This window comes from Triplophysa dalaica, chromosome 10, assembly GCF_015846415.1.
Source record: "Triplophysa dalaica isolate WHDGS20190420 chromosome 10, ASM1584641v1, whole genome shotgun sequence".
In the NCBI taxonomy this organism is placed as follows: Eukaryota; Metazoa; Chordata; class Actinopteri; order Cypriniformes; family Nemacheilidae; genus Triplophysa; species Triplophysa dalaica.
The window spans coordinates 1,275,179-1,292,377 of record NC_079551.1 but is presented as its reverse complement, the minus strand read 5'-3'; the positions used below and the strand labels follow the sequence as shown (position 1 = coordinate 1,292,377).

Here is a 17,199-nt window from a genome sequence, read left to right as displayed (position 1 = left end):
CAAAGCGGGCAAAGAAATGACCTGTGCTCTAAATGGGGTAGACATAGACTTTGGCACATAACCCGATTTCGGCCGGAGAGTGACGTTGCAGTCGCCGGTTCCAAAATGAATGAAATCAGCGCCGACTGAGAGCGCTTGTAGATCCCCTATGCGCTTAGCCGAAGCAAGGGCAAGAAGGAGAACAGTTTTAAGAGTGAACTCTCTTATGGAAGCCGCGCCAAAGGCTCAAATGGGGGAGAAGAGAGAGCCTTCAACACCAGCGCTAAGTCCCAAGGCGGCACCGAAGGGGATCGCGTGGGAAAAAGTCTCCTCGCTCCTCTGAGGAATCTGACCACCAGCATGTCCCTTCCAATCGATTGCCCATCAACCGGGGAATGAAACGAGGCGATAGCAGCCACATAAACATTCAGTGTTGACGGGAGTCCGCCGTTGTCCAGCCTGTGCTGCAGGAAGCATAAAATATCAGACACGAGGCAGGACATCGTGTCGATATTGTTACTACTGCACCATTTAACAAGCACCCCCCATTTGAGAGCGTATAAACGCCTGGTGGAAGGCGCACGACACTCCAAAATAGTGTCATGTACACGCTGAGGAAGTGCATTTAAAACCCCCGAAGAGGCCTGCCATGAAGGCTCCACAGCTGCGGGCTGGGGTGAAATATCGTGCCGTTCGCTTGGGACAACAGGTCTCTCCTGAGGGGAATCCGCCACGGTGGTGCCGTTTACAATTCGCTCAGGTCCAGAAACCACGATTGATTCGGCCAAAACGGAGCGACGAGGATCACCGTTGCCGTCTCCTCTCTGATTTTGCACAGCACCAGAGGCAAAATCTTCACCGGAGGAAACGCGTAAAGCCGAACGTCCGGCCAACGCACCGTCAGAGCGTCGCTCCCCATGGGGGAGTGGGTCAGCGGGAAATACAGCCCTCGCACACCGCGCCCCATCAGGAGGACGACGCATCCGTCGTAACGACTATACGTCTCGTTTCCAGCCCCAGGGGAACTCCACGACTGAACATGCTCGGGTCGCGCCACGGGCTAAGGGCACTGAGGCTACTGAGTGTAACCGGGACTCGCACTCGACCCGAGGACCATGCTTTCCATGGAACCTGAGCCTTCAGCCAAAACTGTAGCGGTCGCATGTGCAGAAGAACCAGGTGGCAGACCGCCGAGGCTGACGCCATGAGACCCAAAAGCCGCTGAAACTCTTTTAGGAGAGCAGACCGACCCGGCCTGAGCAAATGTAGAGCTGAAGAGATCGACTCCGTCCGCCCCCAGATACGTTATAGACTGACTCGGAGTGAGCTTGCTCTTCTGCATGTTCACGCGCAGCCCCAGGGATTTCAAGTGACGAAGCAGCATCTGCGTATGACCGGATAGCGCCTCCCGTGAATGGGCTAAAATCAACCAACCGTCCAGATAATTCAGAATGCGCATACCGCTCTCTCTGAGAGGGGAAAGCACCACGTCCACGCACTTCGAGAATGTGCGCGAAGCTAATGCCAGTCCGAACGGGAGTACAGCAAATTGGTACGCTGATCCCGCAAAAGCGAATCGCAGGAACTTTCGGTGACGCTTGGCTATCTGAACATGAAAATACGCATCCTTCAGATCCACGGATGCAAACCAGTCCCCTGGACGCACTTGTGGCAGGATCTGTTTTAGAGTTGTCATTCTGAACGCTGGCTTGTGAAGGGCTAAGTTGACGGGTCTCAAGTCCAGAATCGGATCTCTCCGTTCCACCATCTCTCTTGGGCACTACAAAATACCGGCTGTAAAACCCGCTTTCTCGCTCGTTCGGAGGGATGAGCTCGATCGCTCCTTTCGCGAGCAGGCTGCAAATTTCCTGTCTCAACACAGCCCCATTTTGCGCTGACGTAAGCGACGGAACAACACCGCTGAAGCGGGGAGGTCTGTGTCTGAACTGCAGGGTGTACCCGTGTTCTACCACATTTAGTAGCCAATGAGAAATGCCCGGAATGGCTTTCAATGCATCCAGAAACAGACATGATGGCTGAATCTCTTTGGGCGTTAACGTCAGCGGACCGTTTAGGGAAGCACGCTGGTGCAGCGAGGCCAATAGCACTGGCGGGGAAAAGGCTCCTGCGTGAGACTCCAGCCGTCTCTCACCCACGGGAAAGGCCGTGGACGAGGGAAGGCTGGTTATAGCCGGGATTAACTGCGGCTTCGCGCTGCACCGTGGCAGGGCAAGGAACGCATCATTGGCTGGGTGAGGGGGAAAGAGCTCCTTTTGTGAACAGGTATGTGTTTTTATTGCATTTACACAACATTTACAACATTGCAATGTTCGTCCGCAACCGCGGCGGAAAACTGATGCAAACAGCGGCGTTTGGGGGCCACCGGAACGGTCACAAACTCTCTCCTCATCTTTATAGGTCCGTCAGGACAACGGCTTGGCAGAAGATGACGCTCCGCCGTTGTGGCAATACAATTAACACACGAGAAAACATATTGACTGTCACAATATGACATAAAGAGCTAAATATATTAAAAGTCTGTAACACAACATATTTCTTCACTCTATTTACATTTGTAGTACATTCAAGCAGCCCACACGTGGAATCATTTCACTAATAATAAAAAAAGACGTAAAACACGTGAACGTCTCCTCATACAAACACGCAGCATAAAACTCACCAAAACTCACTAATGCCATGTGTGAAATTCGTGGTCTGATTTAACTCTCATACGTGTATTTAAACTACTGCATTTAAACTAAATAGTCATAATCGATTTTTTAATTTATGAAACTCTTCTTCTTTGGTGTTTAAAGGCATCCATTGTAACACTACTGCCATCTGCTGCTGCGGGTAATCGATGTCTTTGATTTAATGCTTTTTGGCCATAAATTCACTTTTAATTTTAATACCAGATTTATTTTTTTGCCTCGAACACCATCATATTCCACTATGTAACAGTTAATCCCAAACAACACCTTCATTTTAAAATAACAAATATATCTGAACAGGCAGAACGTGTTATGACTCTGAACTCCTTTGAGTTTACTGTATGTGTTGTAGTACATCTTTTTAAGTAACTGAAGTATTGCCTGTCAAAACATCAAATGATATTTAATTCTTCATGATGTGAGTCCTATTCCTCTCTTTTTGGGGGGGCCGGGGAATTATGGTGGATGAGTAGCGGGTGACTGAAACATGAACGGATATCTGTGTTCTGACCACATACGGAGAAGGAGCAACTCTGAACTTTATCTTCACTTGTGGTTTTCACCACACTTGACACTGAGTAGTTGCATGACTAATATTCTAGTGAAAGACAAACTGTGAGTCTACATTAACACACCCACACCAGAAAGACTCTAGAGACGCTTCTCCTTTCTGTGTTAAATCATGAATCGTTACATAAAACACCCATGAGGATTTGTGTTTGTATTTTATAATAATTGTAATGTCTTTGGAGCTGACCTGACCTAGAGTTCACTGCTGGTTGTTGTCAGGTGTAGCGGGTAGAAGGTAGCGTCCAAACAAAAGGGTAATCCAAAATAAGTACTTTAATAAAAGCACAAAAGGCAAACAAGAAACTCAGGAACCAGAGGTTTACACACACTGACATGAAAGACATGTCGCATTAACAATACTAGACAAGGACTTGAAACAAGGGGAGAACTCAAATACAACATATAACGATGGATCAACAGGTGCTGAGGAACAACTAATAATAAGACACAAGTGAAAACAGGCAAGGGACAAATTAACTAAGAATGAAACACAAGTGAAAACTAATTTAACTAAGAATGAAATTAACAATGGGAGGAAAAAAACAAACAAAACATACAACAGCTGTGACAGGTGTATATTCTGTGTATTTGACAAATAAAATCTTGAATCTTTTAAGAAACTTTATTTTTAGGAGTTCCATTCCATTCCATTTTCTAACGCTTATCCGAACTACCTCGGGTCACGGGGAGCCTGCGCCTATCTCAGGAGTCATCGGGCATCAAGGCAGGATACACCCTGGATGGAGTGCCAACCCATCGCAGGGCACACAAGCACTCACACCCTACGGACAATTTTTTCCAGAGATGCCAATCAACCTACCATGCATGTCTTTGGACCAGGGGAGGAAACCCCCGAGGCACGGGGAGAACATGCAAACTCCACACACACACACACAAGTGGGAAGCGGGAATCGAACCCCCAACCCTGGAGGTGTGAGGCGAACGTGCTAACCACTAAGCCACCGTGCCCACCCTTATTTTTAGGAGTTTACTAATGAAATTAACTTAGAGAAAGACAAATCAATTCAATTATATTTGTAAAACAGGAATCTTTAAGTTGTTTTTGTAATGAAGTGACAATACTAGTGTATTTATTAATCTTACACTGCAGTTACTTTCAGAATCAATTTCAAAGTATTATTAATTGTTTAATATGAAATCTTTCAGGCATAATAACAGTTTAGTTTAAGTCTATGACATCTCTATACGAGCATTGCGATTCCAAACAATCTTACTAGAATTTAACAAAACTTTTAGTGCGGTAAAAAATAGCTGACGCATTTGGTTCCATTCCAGGACCTAAATACATGTCAGATTTGCTCATTGAAAATAAAGCAAACAGACTTCTCAGATCATCAGGATCAAGTCAGTTAGAAATAACAAGGGTTCACTCAGAACAGGGTCAGAACAGGGTCAACGCTGAGTCAGCGTTTATTCATTACGCCACCCGTAACTGAAATCACTTCCTGAAGACATCAGACGTTCATCAACAGAAGATACTTTTAAATCCAGATTAAAAACACACTTGTTTAGTTGTGAATTCACATCCTGAGCACTGTGCTGCTTTACATCAACTGCACTTCTATTTATCATTTATTTTTATATATACACTCACATTTTTATCAATTTTATTGTTTCTTAAAATCTTAAGTATTTGTGATCTTAAATCATTTGCAGTTTAAAGATACGTTTTATTTCTTTCTGTCAATCATTTTATGTTAAGCACTTTGAATTGCTCTGTGTATGAAATGTGTTATATAAATAAACTTACCTTGCCTAATATTAATGTGACAAACATGCAAACAGGTGATAAAAGATAGATTTATGAGAAAGGTTTAAGACGCTCTTTCCCTCAAGAAAAAAGAAAATACATATTGTTGGTTTGTCACAGTGTTGCATGACATGTAGATCAGATGAACTACACAAGTAACCAGGCCTCAGTATTATTGTGTTGTTGTTTGTGCTGTATAACTGATAATGTTGTCACTTTGATTTATACAGTATATCCACATGTCATGAAGCTCTAAGGACCCAGTGTTTTAGTGCATTTCATTGGTTCTGCTGAATAAAGACCAGACAGAGCTAGATGCAGGAAACCAGCGGATCCTTTTTGACTCCAAAGCCCTATATTGTACACAACATATAATAATTTCCTCACTCAGAAAACAAACACTGTGACTTTGTCCAACTGAGAATGAGCATCAGTATGAGTCATATTTTCCAGAGGTGAACTTTAAAGGGTGATTGTCTGTGTGGCATTCACTTGGCAACAGAAGCAAGTAACAAGTGACTGAACTGGAATGGAACCAACTGCATCAGCTGACTGATACTGCACTAAAAGTGTTGCTAAATTATAGTAAGATTGTATGGAATCACAATGTTCATATAGAGATGTCATAGACTTAAACGACACTTTTATTATGGCTGAAAGATTTCACAATAACAATATTTTCACAATATCTTTTGGATTACAAAATGAATTAATAAACAATGCTTTTGTCAAATCTTTTTTATTTTGTGTTTTCTTCTTTCTTTTGGTCAATGAATCACACTTCAAATACAGATGTAAGGAGACAATTTGCAACCGTGTTTGGGCAGCATGTTAACCTGGTCAAACATAACCTGTCAACCAGATACTGACACTTAGGTCCTTTTTCGTGGGGTTTCCTGTACAGGGCTTACGCAAGGTCTCTGACTGATTTAAATTTAAACAGTGTCTTGATGGAAAACAACTTGCTTTGGCATTTCTTAAAATATAATCCCAAAATGCACACCAGTGATGTGTCATTGTAAAGAATGTCTTTAAAAACAACTTGAGTATCCTAATTTAACTAAGGCCTAGTCCTGGTTTAAAATAATAATAATGAACACTAGGGGTCTCTCAGTCGGAAAAGGGTGGCTTTCCCACTTCAGGTGGGTGGAGAGTTCCTGCCTCAAGTGGAGGAGTTCAAGTATCTGGGGGTCTTGTTCACGAGTGAGGGAAGGATGGAACGGGAGATTGACAGATGAATCGGTGCAGCTTCTGCAGTAATGCGGTCGCTGTACCGGTCTGTCGTGGTGAAGAAGGAGCTGAGCCGCAAGGCGAAGCTCTCGATTTATCGGTCAATCTACGTTCCTACTCTCACCTATGGTCATGAGCTGTGAGTCATGACCGAAAGGACAAGATCCCAGATACAGGCGGTGGCTGCAGGCTGGCTGGGCTGTCCCTTAGAGATAGGGTGAGAAGCTCGGTCACTCGGGAGGAGCTCAGAGTAGATCCGCTGCTCCTCCACATCGAGAGGGGCCAGCTGAGGTGGCTCGGGCATCCTTTCCGGATGCCCCCTGGACGCCTTCCCGGGAAGGTGTTCCGGGCATGTCCCACCGGGAGGAGACCCTGGGGAAGACCTAGGACACGCTGGAGGGACTATGTCTCCCGGCTGGCCTGGGAACGCCTCGGTGTCCCCCTGGAAGAGCTGCAGGAAGTGTCTAGGGAGAGGGAAGTCTGGGCATCCCTGCTTAGACTGCTGCCCCTGTGACCAGGCCCAGGATAAGCAGAAGAAAATGGATGGATGGATGGGTTTCAAAATGCAAATTGAAGTAGTTACAAGTGTCTGTTATGAAAGTACATCTGTCACAAATAGAGAGAAAGCATGCTTTAGTTTCAAACACGAGGAGTGAAATGTTACAATTCACCCTATAGTCTGGGTTGATATGTAGCATAATGTAATAAGGATTATGACTAAAAAATGAATAGTAAAGCTTTTTATTCAACACTGACTTTTCAATATAACTAGTGTGTTACAAAGATGAATAAAATGTAAACATGTTTATGAGCTTCAACAATTGAACTTAATTTGTGTGGATATGTTACATTAGCATCCTCCTTATAAAACTGAATAGCTAACATTCATGTGTGTGACATTGTTTGTGTTTGTGTGTTGAGTTTTGTTACAACTGACCCAGAGTCTTGTGAATGAGCTCATCTTAAAGCTGTAATAAATCTACAGAGACACAAAATTAACATCATTTAACTTTGAGTAGTTTAACTACAAATCAAGCATTGCCATGACAAAAACAAGTTGAATTGAGTAAAAAACACTTTTTCCCCTCTTACATCTGCTGTGTCTGCCACAGGTCTTTACTTTCTCACATGTGAAATAATGACAAAACTGAGCATGTGTGAAGCGAATCAGCTCATTTGTAACTAGATACTTATTGTAAGTGATACAACTGACCCATGTCACGACCATCCCTGTATCCAAACCATGCTGAAGTCATGCTGCATACACTGTGGGGTAGTAGTCCACTAATATGTATTTATTTATTTCTTTAGAAGATAAACAGAGTCATCCAGAGCTTGAAAGAAAGAGATAAACCATTGCAGTTGTTTAATCAAATGTTTTTACACATTCTAGTCTCCACAGGCCAAACCTTTACCTTTCCTTTTATGTTTATTCTAAACCTGTCATGATCTTGGTTCTATGCTTTTTTTGTTAGTGTTGAGCTGTGCTTTCTATTCTAATCTCTTTGAACAATTCCTGTTTGTCCTGTTTGTCCTGGTTTCCTTATTAGTTTCCATTAGTGATTATTTCACCCCTGTTGTTCATTTGCACTTGTATACCCATGTGCTCCAGTTGTCTTTTGTTAGTTTCCGTGTTCTTTCTGGTCTAGATCAGGTTGAGTTATCTTTGTTAGCTTATATCAATAACTCTTTTTGATGCATTTCAATTCTCTTCTCCTCATCCCTTCCCTCGATGTAACAAAACAATACTTTATGTTATAATGCATCAAGTCCATCCACTTAAAGGACTGTATCAAATGATCGGCACAATACGTCTAAACGTCTCAAGCCAAAATATAATTTAAAGCATAATAAGACAACACAGAACGTATTAAAAACCGCCATAATTTAGTTTTTATCAGAAGCTGAATTGTTATATTTAAAGACAAAAACTGTTTGGTAAAACATATGAAAACAAAGAAACTGTACAATAAAAAGATATTCTGAAAGAAAACATGTATAAAGTACTATACAGTTACAACAAAAACGTCAGGTATAACCTTTCACTTTAGCTTCTGCCCATTAACATCTGACAAACGCACTTCCTGAGTTCTGATTTGACGCATTCTCCAGCTTTTGATCAGCTGACATGAGTGTTTTGTGCATTAACATGAATGCATTTGACAGATGCTTTTATCCGAAGCGACTTACATTACATTGTAATATTGTTTCGGACTATGTGCAGTATCCTGGGATCGAACCCATGACCTTGGCGTTGCTAACGCGATGTTCTAACCACTGTCCACAGGAAAGCATGATATGTATTTTTATGGGTTGATGAAAATTTATTCATATTTTGACATTAAATACTTCAGTGTTTGAATGTTTAAATACCGCAAAATAATTTGCAAGAAGTCTACATGATGACATCATAAACATGTGGCCTCTGATTGGTGCCTTCTCGGTAGTTTGCCCGGACTTGTAGTTAAGAGAACAGAAAATTGGAGGAAGATGGTCAAGATCTCAGTTCATTTACTGCATAAATTGCTTTTTTTTAAGAGTTTATATTAAGTTCTGGTCTTCATGTTAGTAGCCTAGATTAAATCCTCAACTCCAGTAGAGCGTTTGTTTTCCTTTGCTGGAATAATCAGTTGTCCCCTTTGAAGAAGCCTAAATGCTACACTTTTTGATGCTAGAACACTTACATGTATTTTGCGAAGTCATAGATTTTGTTCAGTCCTAAGGCAGTTTATTCGAATCTGTCATGGTCCTCTTGCTTAAATACATTTCATTATTGATAAACATACTGGTAGAATATAAATACTTTCTTTTAGAATTATTAATCATTCATAAAGGGCCTAATACTGCACTGACAGAAAGTAAACTCGTGTCTCCTGCAGTTTCCTCACATGAACACTAGAGGTCTCTCTCACACAGTTGTGTAATGTACTGACACTGAACGACTCACATCATGAAGAATTTAAATATCATTTGAAGTTTTGACACACAATACATATTTTTATATACGTAAGATGTACTTTAAAACATACAGTAAACTCAAAGGAGTTCAGAGTTATAACACGTTCTGCCAGTTCAGATATATTTTTGTTATTTTAAAATGAAGGTGCTGTGTGGACTTAACTGTTAAATACTGGAATATGATGGTGTTCGAGGCAAAAAAAAAATCTGGTATTAAAATTAAAAGTGAATTTTGGCCCAAATGACATGAATAAATCAAGACGTCGATTACCCGCAGCAGCAGATGGCAGTAGTGCAACAATGGATGCCGCTAAACCCCAACGAAGAAGAAGAGTTTCAAAAGGAAAGTTCGATTATGACTATTTAGTTTAAATGCAGTAGTTTAAATACATGGATGAGTGTTAAGTCTGACCACAAATTTCATAAATGGCATTAGTGTTTTTTGGTGTGTTTGTATGAGGAGACGTTCACGTGTATTACGTCTTTTTTATTCATAGTAAAATGATTCCACGTGTGGGCTGCGTGAACGAAGTACGAATGTAAATAGAGTGAAGAAATATGTTGTGAAGGGTTTTATATATTTTATCTGGGTTCTATATGTTTTATCTAAGGGTTTATATCAATTACATTTTCTGTGTGTGTTTTTATATGATTATTACTTATTACTGCTTACCTTATATAACATTACATTATTTTACTGTGTTGAGAAGGGACTCAGAGTTAAGAGAGAATATTAGAGGGCAAAGAGGTATTTTCAACAGGATGTGGGGGTTGAGTATGTGTGGGCAGCATTCCATGCAGGGGAGAAGATAAGAGATGTGTGCTGCACATCCAAACACACATACCCTAATAGTGCGGGGTCCTAAGTTTATGTGGAGGCAGGTGGGGGAAGTATTTTGTGTTGCAGATAGTAAAAGAAGAAGGACGTAGTCTACGAAAATATGAGATGAAGCATCACTCCATTGGACACAAAGAAAGTAGCAGAGGTCAAGGCGCTCAGGGGTTGGCCACTGTCTGAAGCAAGCTTGAAGACACACCCACACATACACATATAAAGTTGTTGTAAACCACTGAGGCGGGGCTGACTCTCTGTGTAGACTCTGTAGACTGAGGAGGTATTTCAGATTAATAAACTTCAACTTTTGTTCAACCGAAGTCCTTGAGTCCAATTTTTGGACACGCAGGACAGCTTATGTCCAACAGTTGTGTTACAGACTTTTAATATATTTAGCTCTTTATGTCATATTGTGACAGTCAAACTTTATATAATGAAATTATATGATGTACATATTCATAATTATGACGTTGGCGTTAAACATGAATATGTTTTCTCGTGTGTTAATTGTATTGATATTTTTTTTATAATTTAATTCTGTAACCTGCGCTGCTTTGTTGCTTAGACAGAGTTGATTCAGTTCTCGCTACATTCTGTCATGGACACGTGATGTGGGCGGGGCTGGAAGTCCATCGCAGGTTGCAGCGAAAAATTCAGCGAATCAGAATGTTGAGGAAGCGCGTGCGTCAGATGTTGAAGGGTAAAACTACAATCTGATGTTCTAGTCTTGCAATATTGTGGTTATTATTGTTAGCCACACCCACATACAGCCATGGGAAGTTCAGTTTCTCTATGTTTGTTTAAAATCCCGGAAGGTACTTTCGGTTTTGTCAAGGTTCTGCTGTAGATGATGTATTTGTGCCTCAGTGGTTCGAGCATTGCAACAGTTAACTAAGAAGTTGTGGCTTTAAATGCCAGTGAATGCACCAACCGATAAGATCTATAGCTTGAATGTAATGTAAGTCGCTTTGGATATATGCATCTGTTACATGCATAAATGTAGATCACAGGTCATAATCTACAGCACATCCGTAAATGAAACGGAACCATTTTTTTTTACTTTTTATGTTATTTTTTCACGACCGTGGATTCGTGCATATTTTTCCTCTTTCATCTGCTGTACTTCGTTGTGAACGGTCAGTGTGTATTTCATGATATCATATATTTCTCTTTTAATGGATGGACTTCGATCCATTTTAATTGTATTTAAAGCCTCCTTGTAGATTCGAGGTCTTTTGTGTTTTCAGATTTTAATAAAATAATTGTATCTAAATGTGAGTGTTTTGTGGATATACAAACACGTCTTTTGTCATCGGACAGACTACAATATGTGTAAAGATGCGCTTTACATCTTATTTGATAGACGTCAAAGTCCATAAAAAAGCTGTTTTACTCTACACAAGATGAAACTTGTAACTGGGCGTCGTTTTGTGGGGCGTCGCTTGTTTTGTATTGTTAAATGTATTGTTTTAATAACGATGGATTTACTACACATATTATGGTTAGAATATAGTTACAGTAGCAGTTTGTGGTGTTTTACAAAGTCTTTGTTTACAGTTTTTTAAATAATTTTTCATTTAACAAAGTATGTCATTGTCTATGTGTTTATTTACCATCCTTTACTTGTTTTTATTTAAAAAATGTATCATTATTAAAATGAATTTATTATTTATTATCCTATTTTATTCTATTACTGTGATGCGGAGCCCTCCAGAATGTTCTAAAAGTTCTAAATGTTTTTGAGAAATATAAATCTAAAAGAAAAATGTCAAAAGTCTACTGAAAATTATTACTGTTTCATATAAATATGTTAATTTTTATTTCTAAGCGAAGAAAATTTTGAAGAAAACAGTCCAAAAACATTTAAATCGTTTCTCTTTAAGTTTATTTATCCATCATTTGAATTGCGAATTAGTGTGTTGCCAACATTAAAGTACAACGATACACAACTTGCATTACATTTACGTGTGTGTAAATATGTGTCTACACATACAATTACTGGCAAGTTTAACAATTACTTGTGTTTAACCAATAAGGCGATTGTTTCTATTCAATTGTTTATCAAGTTCGTAAAACGTGGGGATTAAACTCTATGATAAAAGCGGCCTAAATACAGACTGTGAACTCACACTCACCATGATGTTACAGATAGCGGAAGTGAGTGACGCATACTGAGGAATCGACGTCATTACTCGTGTTTAACCAATAGGGCGACGTAAGTGCGTGACGACACATAGACCCGCCCTTAATATTACCCCAAGCACCAACCAATGAGACGCGTAGGCCCCCATATGTAGCATCGCCCCTTACGGAATGTCACTACCCGATCCTTCCCGGAAACACGATGGTTCCGCGCATGCGCGAAAGTGTGTCTACTTCTGACAGTTTTAACTTGTTCCATACCGGATTTAAAAAATAAACTCTTTATTGAAAATAGCACTTAACACCAAAAGGCAAAATACAAATTGTAATGGTTTGGAGAAATAAACTGAACGAGGGATAAAGTAAACCATACGCTTTTTTTTAAATAAAATAATTTTTTATATATTGTGAAACGAATGTAAAATAGTTTTTATTAGTCATTCTCTTTTTTTGGCAAAATATGTCGTGGTTGATAAACATAGTTTGACAGAACTATTGAAGTATTGTAAGAGTGACTTAGGGAGGCAGGGATGGAGGGAGTTAGTGAGCAAATGAATGGCTAAAGAAGAGAAGGAGCAAATGTATAAAATAAATAAATTGAAAGAATTCAGAAAATTCTGTGTGTTTCTTAAATACAGACATTCGTTAAAGTACGCTAAAATATGTACAGCATAACTTAAAAATATTACAAAAAAATGTTAAAGTAATTGTACTTGGCATATCTTTGGTTTATTGGAGTTTTCTCATGTGAAATGACTAAATTGATAGTTATTAGTTATGATTCAGCATTTTTGTTGCTATACGTTGTGCACTTCAGATATATCTGTATTGGATTGATCTCATTTCTGTTTGTCTTTTGCTCTTTGTTACAGTTTTACAGTATAATTAGAAAAGTACCCAAGGATCCCAAGAAAAGTTCTGCCTTGCGTCTTTTTGGACTACTTCACACTGTTAGCTAGCTGTCAAGCTTTGAAGAAGCAACTCATTGCAAGGACAGTATAACTGGTATGCTCATGTTGTGGTTTGGCACATGTCAGCAAGTAAAGTACTTAAATGCATAAAAATACTGCTGACATTTGTTAATAAGTAACCAGACATTCAGTTCAGCTTGCAAGTGATGACAACATTCAGCCAACGTGGGCAATAACGGTTGTTGGAGAAAGGTAGAAATCAGAACTGCTGGAGGATGGCGAAGTGCAACACCAACTGTATTGAGAGGCCTATATCTGTGGGCTTCGGACACTTTGGTCGTGTTGTTGCTAGATATCCATCAGTGTTTTTGATATTACCATTACTTGTAGCTGCAGCTCTTGGATCTGGTTTTATGTATCTCAAAGAGATGAAAGCAAATGACATCGAAGACCAGTTCACACCTGTAAACGGACCAGCGAAGCAGGAGAGGATGACTGTAGATGAATATTTTTCACCATCTGAAGAATTTTCTCGTCTGCGGCTTTCATCTGAAGGAACTTACGCCTCTTTGATCATCACAGTTTTGGAAGGAGAAAATATATTGACCGAGGCTGCTTTAACCGACATTATTGAGATGGATAGACAAGTAAAAAATATATCAACAGGAAACACTTATGAAAACCTTTGTGCCAAAACTAATGGAAAATGCATGTCAAATTTCGTCTTGGACATATTAAATGAACTTAACTTGAACTCAACTGCTAGGTATCCTCTGCATAATAGAACATTTTTAGGAACAAGTGTCGGTGGTGTAGAGCTTAAATCAGAAGGCTCAGAGATACGCAGCGCTAAAGCAGTCAGGCTTTTTTATTTTTTAAACGAGGAAAACACAGCACTAAACACTCAGTGGCTTAATGGCTTTCTGGAATTCTTCTCAAACTATCCAGAGTTGAAAACAGTAAGTAGATATGATGCCGAGTTATGCCTTTTATGCTATGCTATTGATATTTTTCATGCAATTTATATTTTAAAGAACATCTATTTTTTACTGTGATGAAAAGGCAGAAGAGTGTTTGTCTGAATGTGTTTCTTCTGCAGGTTCGTGTGTCATACTTCACTTCACTATCAAGACAGAAGGAGATCGAGGCCAGTTCGGATTCTATCATTCCCTTCTTCTCTATTACATATGCTCTGGCTATTAACGTTTCAATTTTCTCTTGTCTGAGGTATTAAATCACAAAATCTAAATTATTTTGAGCACACACGAGATAAGGATATATGGTTATAAACCAAATTTCATATTTTTCCAGATTAGATTGTGTTAGAACCAAGGTGTGGGTTGCTGTGGCTGGTGTCCTCTCTACTGGTCTGGCTGTTCTTGCCAGTTTTGGTTTATTGCTCTTCTGTGGAATGCCTTTCGCTATGACAGTCGCCTCATCTCCCTTTCTGATTCTTGGTAAGTTTAATTCTGTACATCACCTGCATTAAATAAATAATTTAGCTAGTCAATATCATTTACAGATGATAATCTCTGCTTTTTTGCAGGTATTGGAGTTGATGACATGTTCATCATGATCGCCTGCTGGCAGAAGACTAAAGTTAAAGAAGAAGTTGAAGATCGTTTAGCAGAAACATATAAAGAAGCCGCTGTGTCCATCACTATCACCACACTGACAGATGTGATGTCTTTCTATATCGGTCTGTTCACTCCATTCCGCTCCGTTCAATCTTTCTGCATGTACACCAGCACAGCAATTCTCTTCTGTTACATCTTCAACCTTACTTTCTTTGGTGCTTGTCTTGCACTGAATGGAAGAAGAGAGAAGGGAAATAAACATTGGTTGACCTGCATGAAAGTCCCAGAAGTCGATAGTGTTGATGCTACTGGTAATGTGTGTTGTGTTGGTGGTGCTTATGATAAAGAAACTGGCACTGATGAGGCAATGTCAATGGATTTATTCTTTAAAAATCACTACAGCCCTTTTCTGACAAAGACCTGGGTAAAGATCTCTGTGTGTTTGATTTATTCTGCCTATCTGGCAGTTAGCATCTATGGATGTCTTCAACTACAGGAAGGTCTTGATCTGAAACATTTAGCACCAGACGGCTCATATGTTGGTAGTTACTATGATGATGAAGATCAATTCTTTTCTTCTTACGGTCCCAATGTCATGTTAGTCGTAACGGATGAACACTTTGAGTATTGGAATTCAGATGCACGTCAAAACCTTGACTTGTGCCTCGAAAATTTTCAAAATCTGTCAATGGCATCTAAAGATTCCGAAATTTCACCCATTTCATGGCTTACTGCGTATATTAAGTTTGGACAGAGTTCTGGTATAAATGTAGATAATGAAACACAATTCAAACAAAGTTTACCTACATTTCTTAGGTTATCTGGATTTAGTGAAGATGTAAACATCACTAACAATAAGATTTTGGCATCGCGTATGTTCATTCAGTCTGTGAACATCAGGACAGCAGTCGATGAGAAGAACATGCTGAATGCATTCAGAGAAACAGCAGAAAGATGTGGAAAGTTAGAGACGGCTGTTAATGTAATGGTGTATCACCCTGCGTTTATCTATTACGATCAATACGCTGTTATAGTCGGTAATACAATTCAGAATATAGTTGTAGCTACATGTGTAATGTTAGTTATTTCACTCTTTTTAATCCCAAATCCTCTCTGTTCTCTCTGGGTGACATTTGCCATCGCATCCATCATTGTGGGTGTGACTGGTTTCATGGCATTATGGGATGTTAGTTTAGACTCAGTGTCTATGATTAATCTGGTGATCTGTATTGGATTTTCTGTGGATTTCTCTGCTCACATATCTTATGCTTTCGTGACCAGTGAGAAATTGTCGGTTAATGAAAAAGCCAAAGATGCCCTCTATAAACTGGGGTATCCAATAATACAAGGTGCAGCTTCCACTATTGCAGGTGTTGTGGTGCTCGCTGCTGCAAAAAGCTACATCTTCAGGACCTTCTTTAAAATCATGTTATTAGTCATTCTGTTTGGAGCCGTCCATGGCATTGTGTTCATACCTGTGTTCTTCACCTTCTTAGGCACTTGTAAAAAGATGTTTTGTGCTACAAAGAAAACATATAATCAGCCCATATACCAATACTGACCTGAGAACAAAATTAACATAGCAACAGAAATGATTCAAACACTGTATTTATTCATCCTGACTGTTACTGAGTAGCTATACTGTATTTCTGAATGATATCAGCCAGTGTCTTGAGTCTGTACAAAACAGAAACACTTATGTGATCTATTGTTTGACCTGCTGAAACTGTAAAGCAGTTTAATTGAATGATCATGGTATACTTGACAAAGGCTATAAGTCTAAAAAGCAACATTTTATTTGTTTAATTAACATTTAACTTCAAAAATTCCCTGTGTGTAAACTTGGCTGGTCATATGTTAATAATTTGTTAACATATTGTAATTCAATTTTTGTTTGTGCAATATTATCATACGTTTTTTTAAATGTTGTTATTTATTCATTTTTATCTTTGTACATTTAATTATGTGTGTAAAACTGTCAGGGTTCCGTCCTTCCTGTTTCAGCTTTCATGCATTGTGGACGGGACAATGACAGTACCATGTCTTGTGTGTATGTTTGTTTATTTGAGGAGACACGTGGCGGGATGTTTTGATAATTCGCCGCGTGTCCTCCTGTCCGTGTAGCTCCGCCCCTTGTTTCTTTCTTGTAGTTTTATTCTTGTATGTTTTAGGTTTGTTCCGGTTCATGCTGTGGTTTAGCTGTGTGCACTGGATTATTTTCCCAGCATTTTCGTGTGGGATTGTTCGTGTATTCTTCAAGTTAATTTTATCAACCTAATTGTTAGAATATAATTGTTGGTCTTTTCCTATTGATTGAAGATTTATTTACACCCATATGTTTATAAAGTTATGTTTAGAATTTAAGAATTTAATAAAACTAATCTGTTGTGAGCTATGCCTTTCTACTCTGATTTTACTTACACTTCAAAGTTAACTTTACTTAATCTGCAGTAATTTGTAATTTGGATATTGAAGTTGTCATTACATTGGTGACTTGCAAAATATTTTCACAGCT

General features: G+C 39.4%; 1 protein-coding gene and 1 long non-coding RNA gene across 2 annotated transcripts; one reads left to right on the top strand and one right to left on the bottom strand.

Moving 5' to 3' along the window:
- Window positions 1–6,543: 6,543 nt before the first annotated feature.
- LOC130429672 (uncharacterized) lies at window positions 6,544–7,590 on the bottom strand. The gene is made up of 3 exons (XR_008907655.1): window positions 7,475–7,590; window positions 7,199–7,240; window positions 6,544–6,867 (listed from the first exon to the last, which is right to left on the bottom strand). It is a non-coding gene; the product is annotated as an uncharacterized LOC130429672 (long non-coding RNA).
- A 2,990-nt stretch (window positions 7,591–10,580) lies between these two features.
- Window positions 10,581–17,075, top strand: LOC130429668 (patched domain-containing protein 3-like). The gene is made up of 5 exons (XM_056758363.1): window positions 10,581–11,190; window positions 13,069–14,066; window positions 14,207–14,334; window positions 14,419–14,564; window positions 14,654–17,075. The coding sequence occupies exons 2-5, from the start codon at window positions 13,383–13,385 to the stop codon at window positions 16,243–16,245; spliced, it is 2,550 nt and encodes an 849-aa protein (XP_056614341.1). The 5' UTR covers window positions 10,581–11,190; window positions 13,069–13,382; the 3' UTR covers window positions 16,246–17,075.
- Window positions 17,076–17,199: the final 124 nt, after the last annotated feature.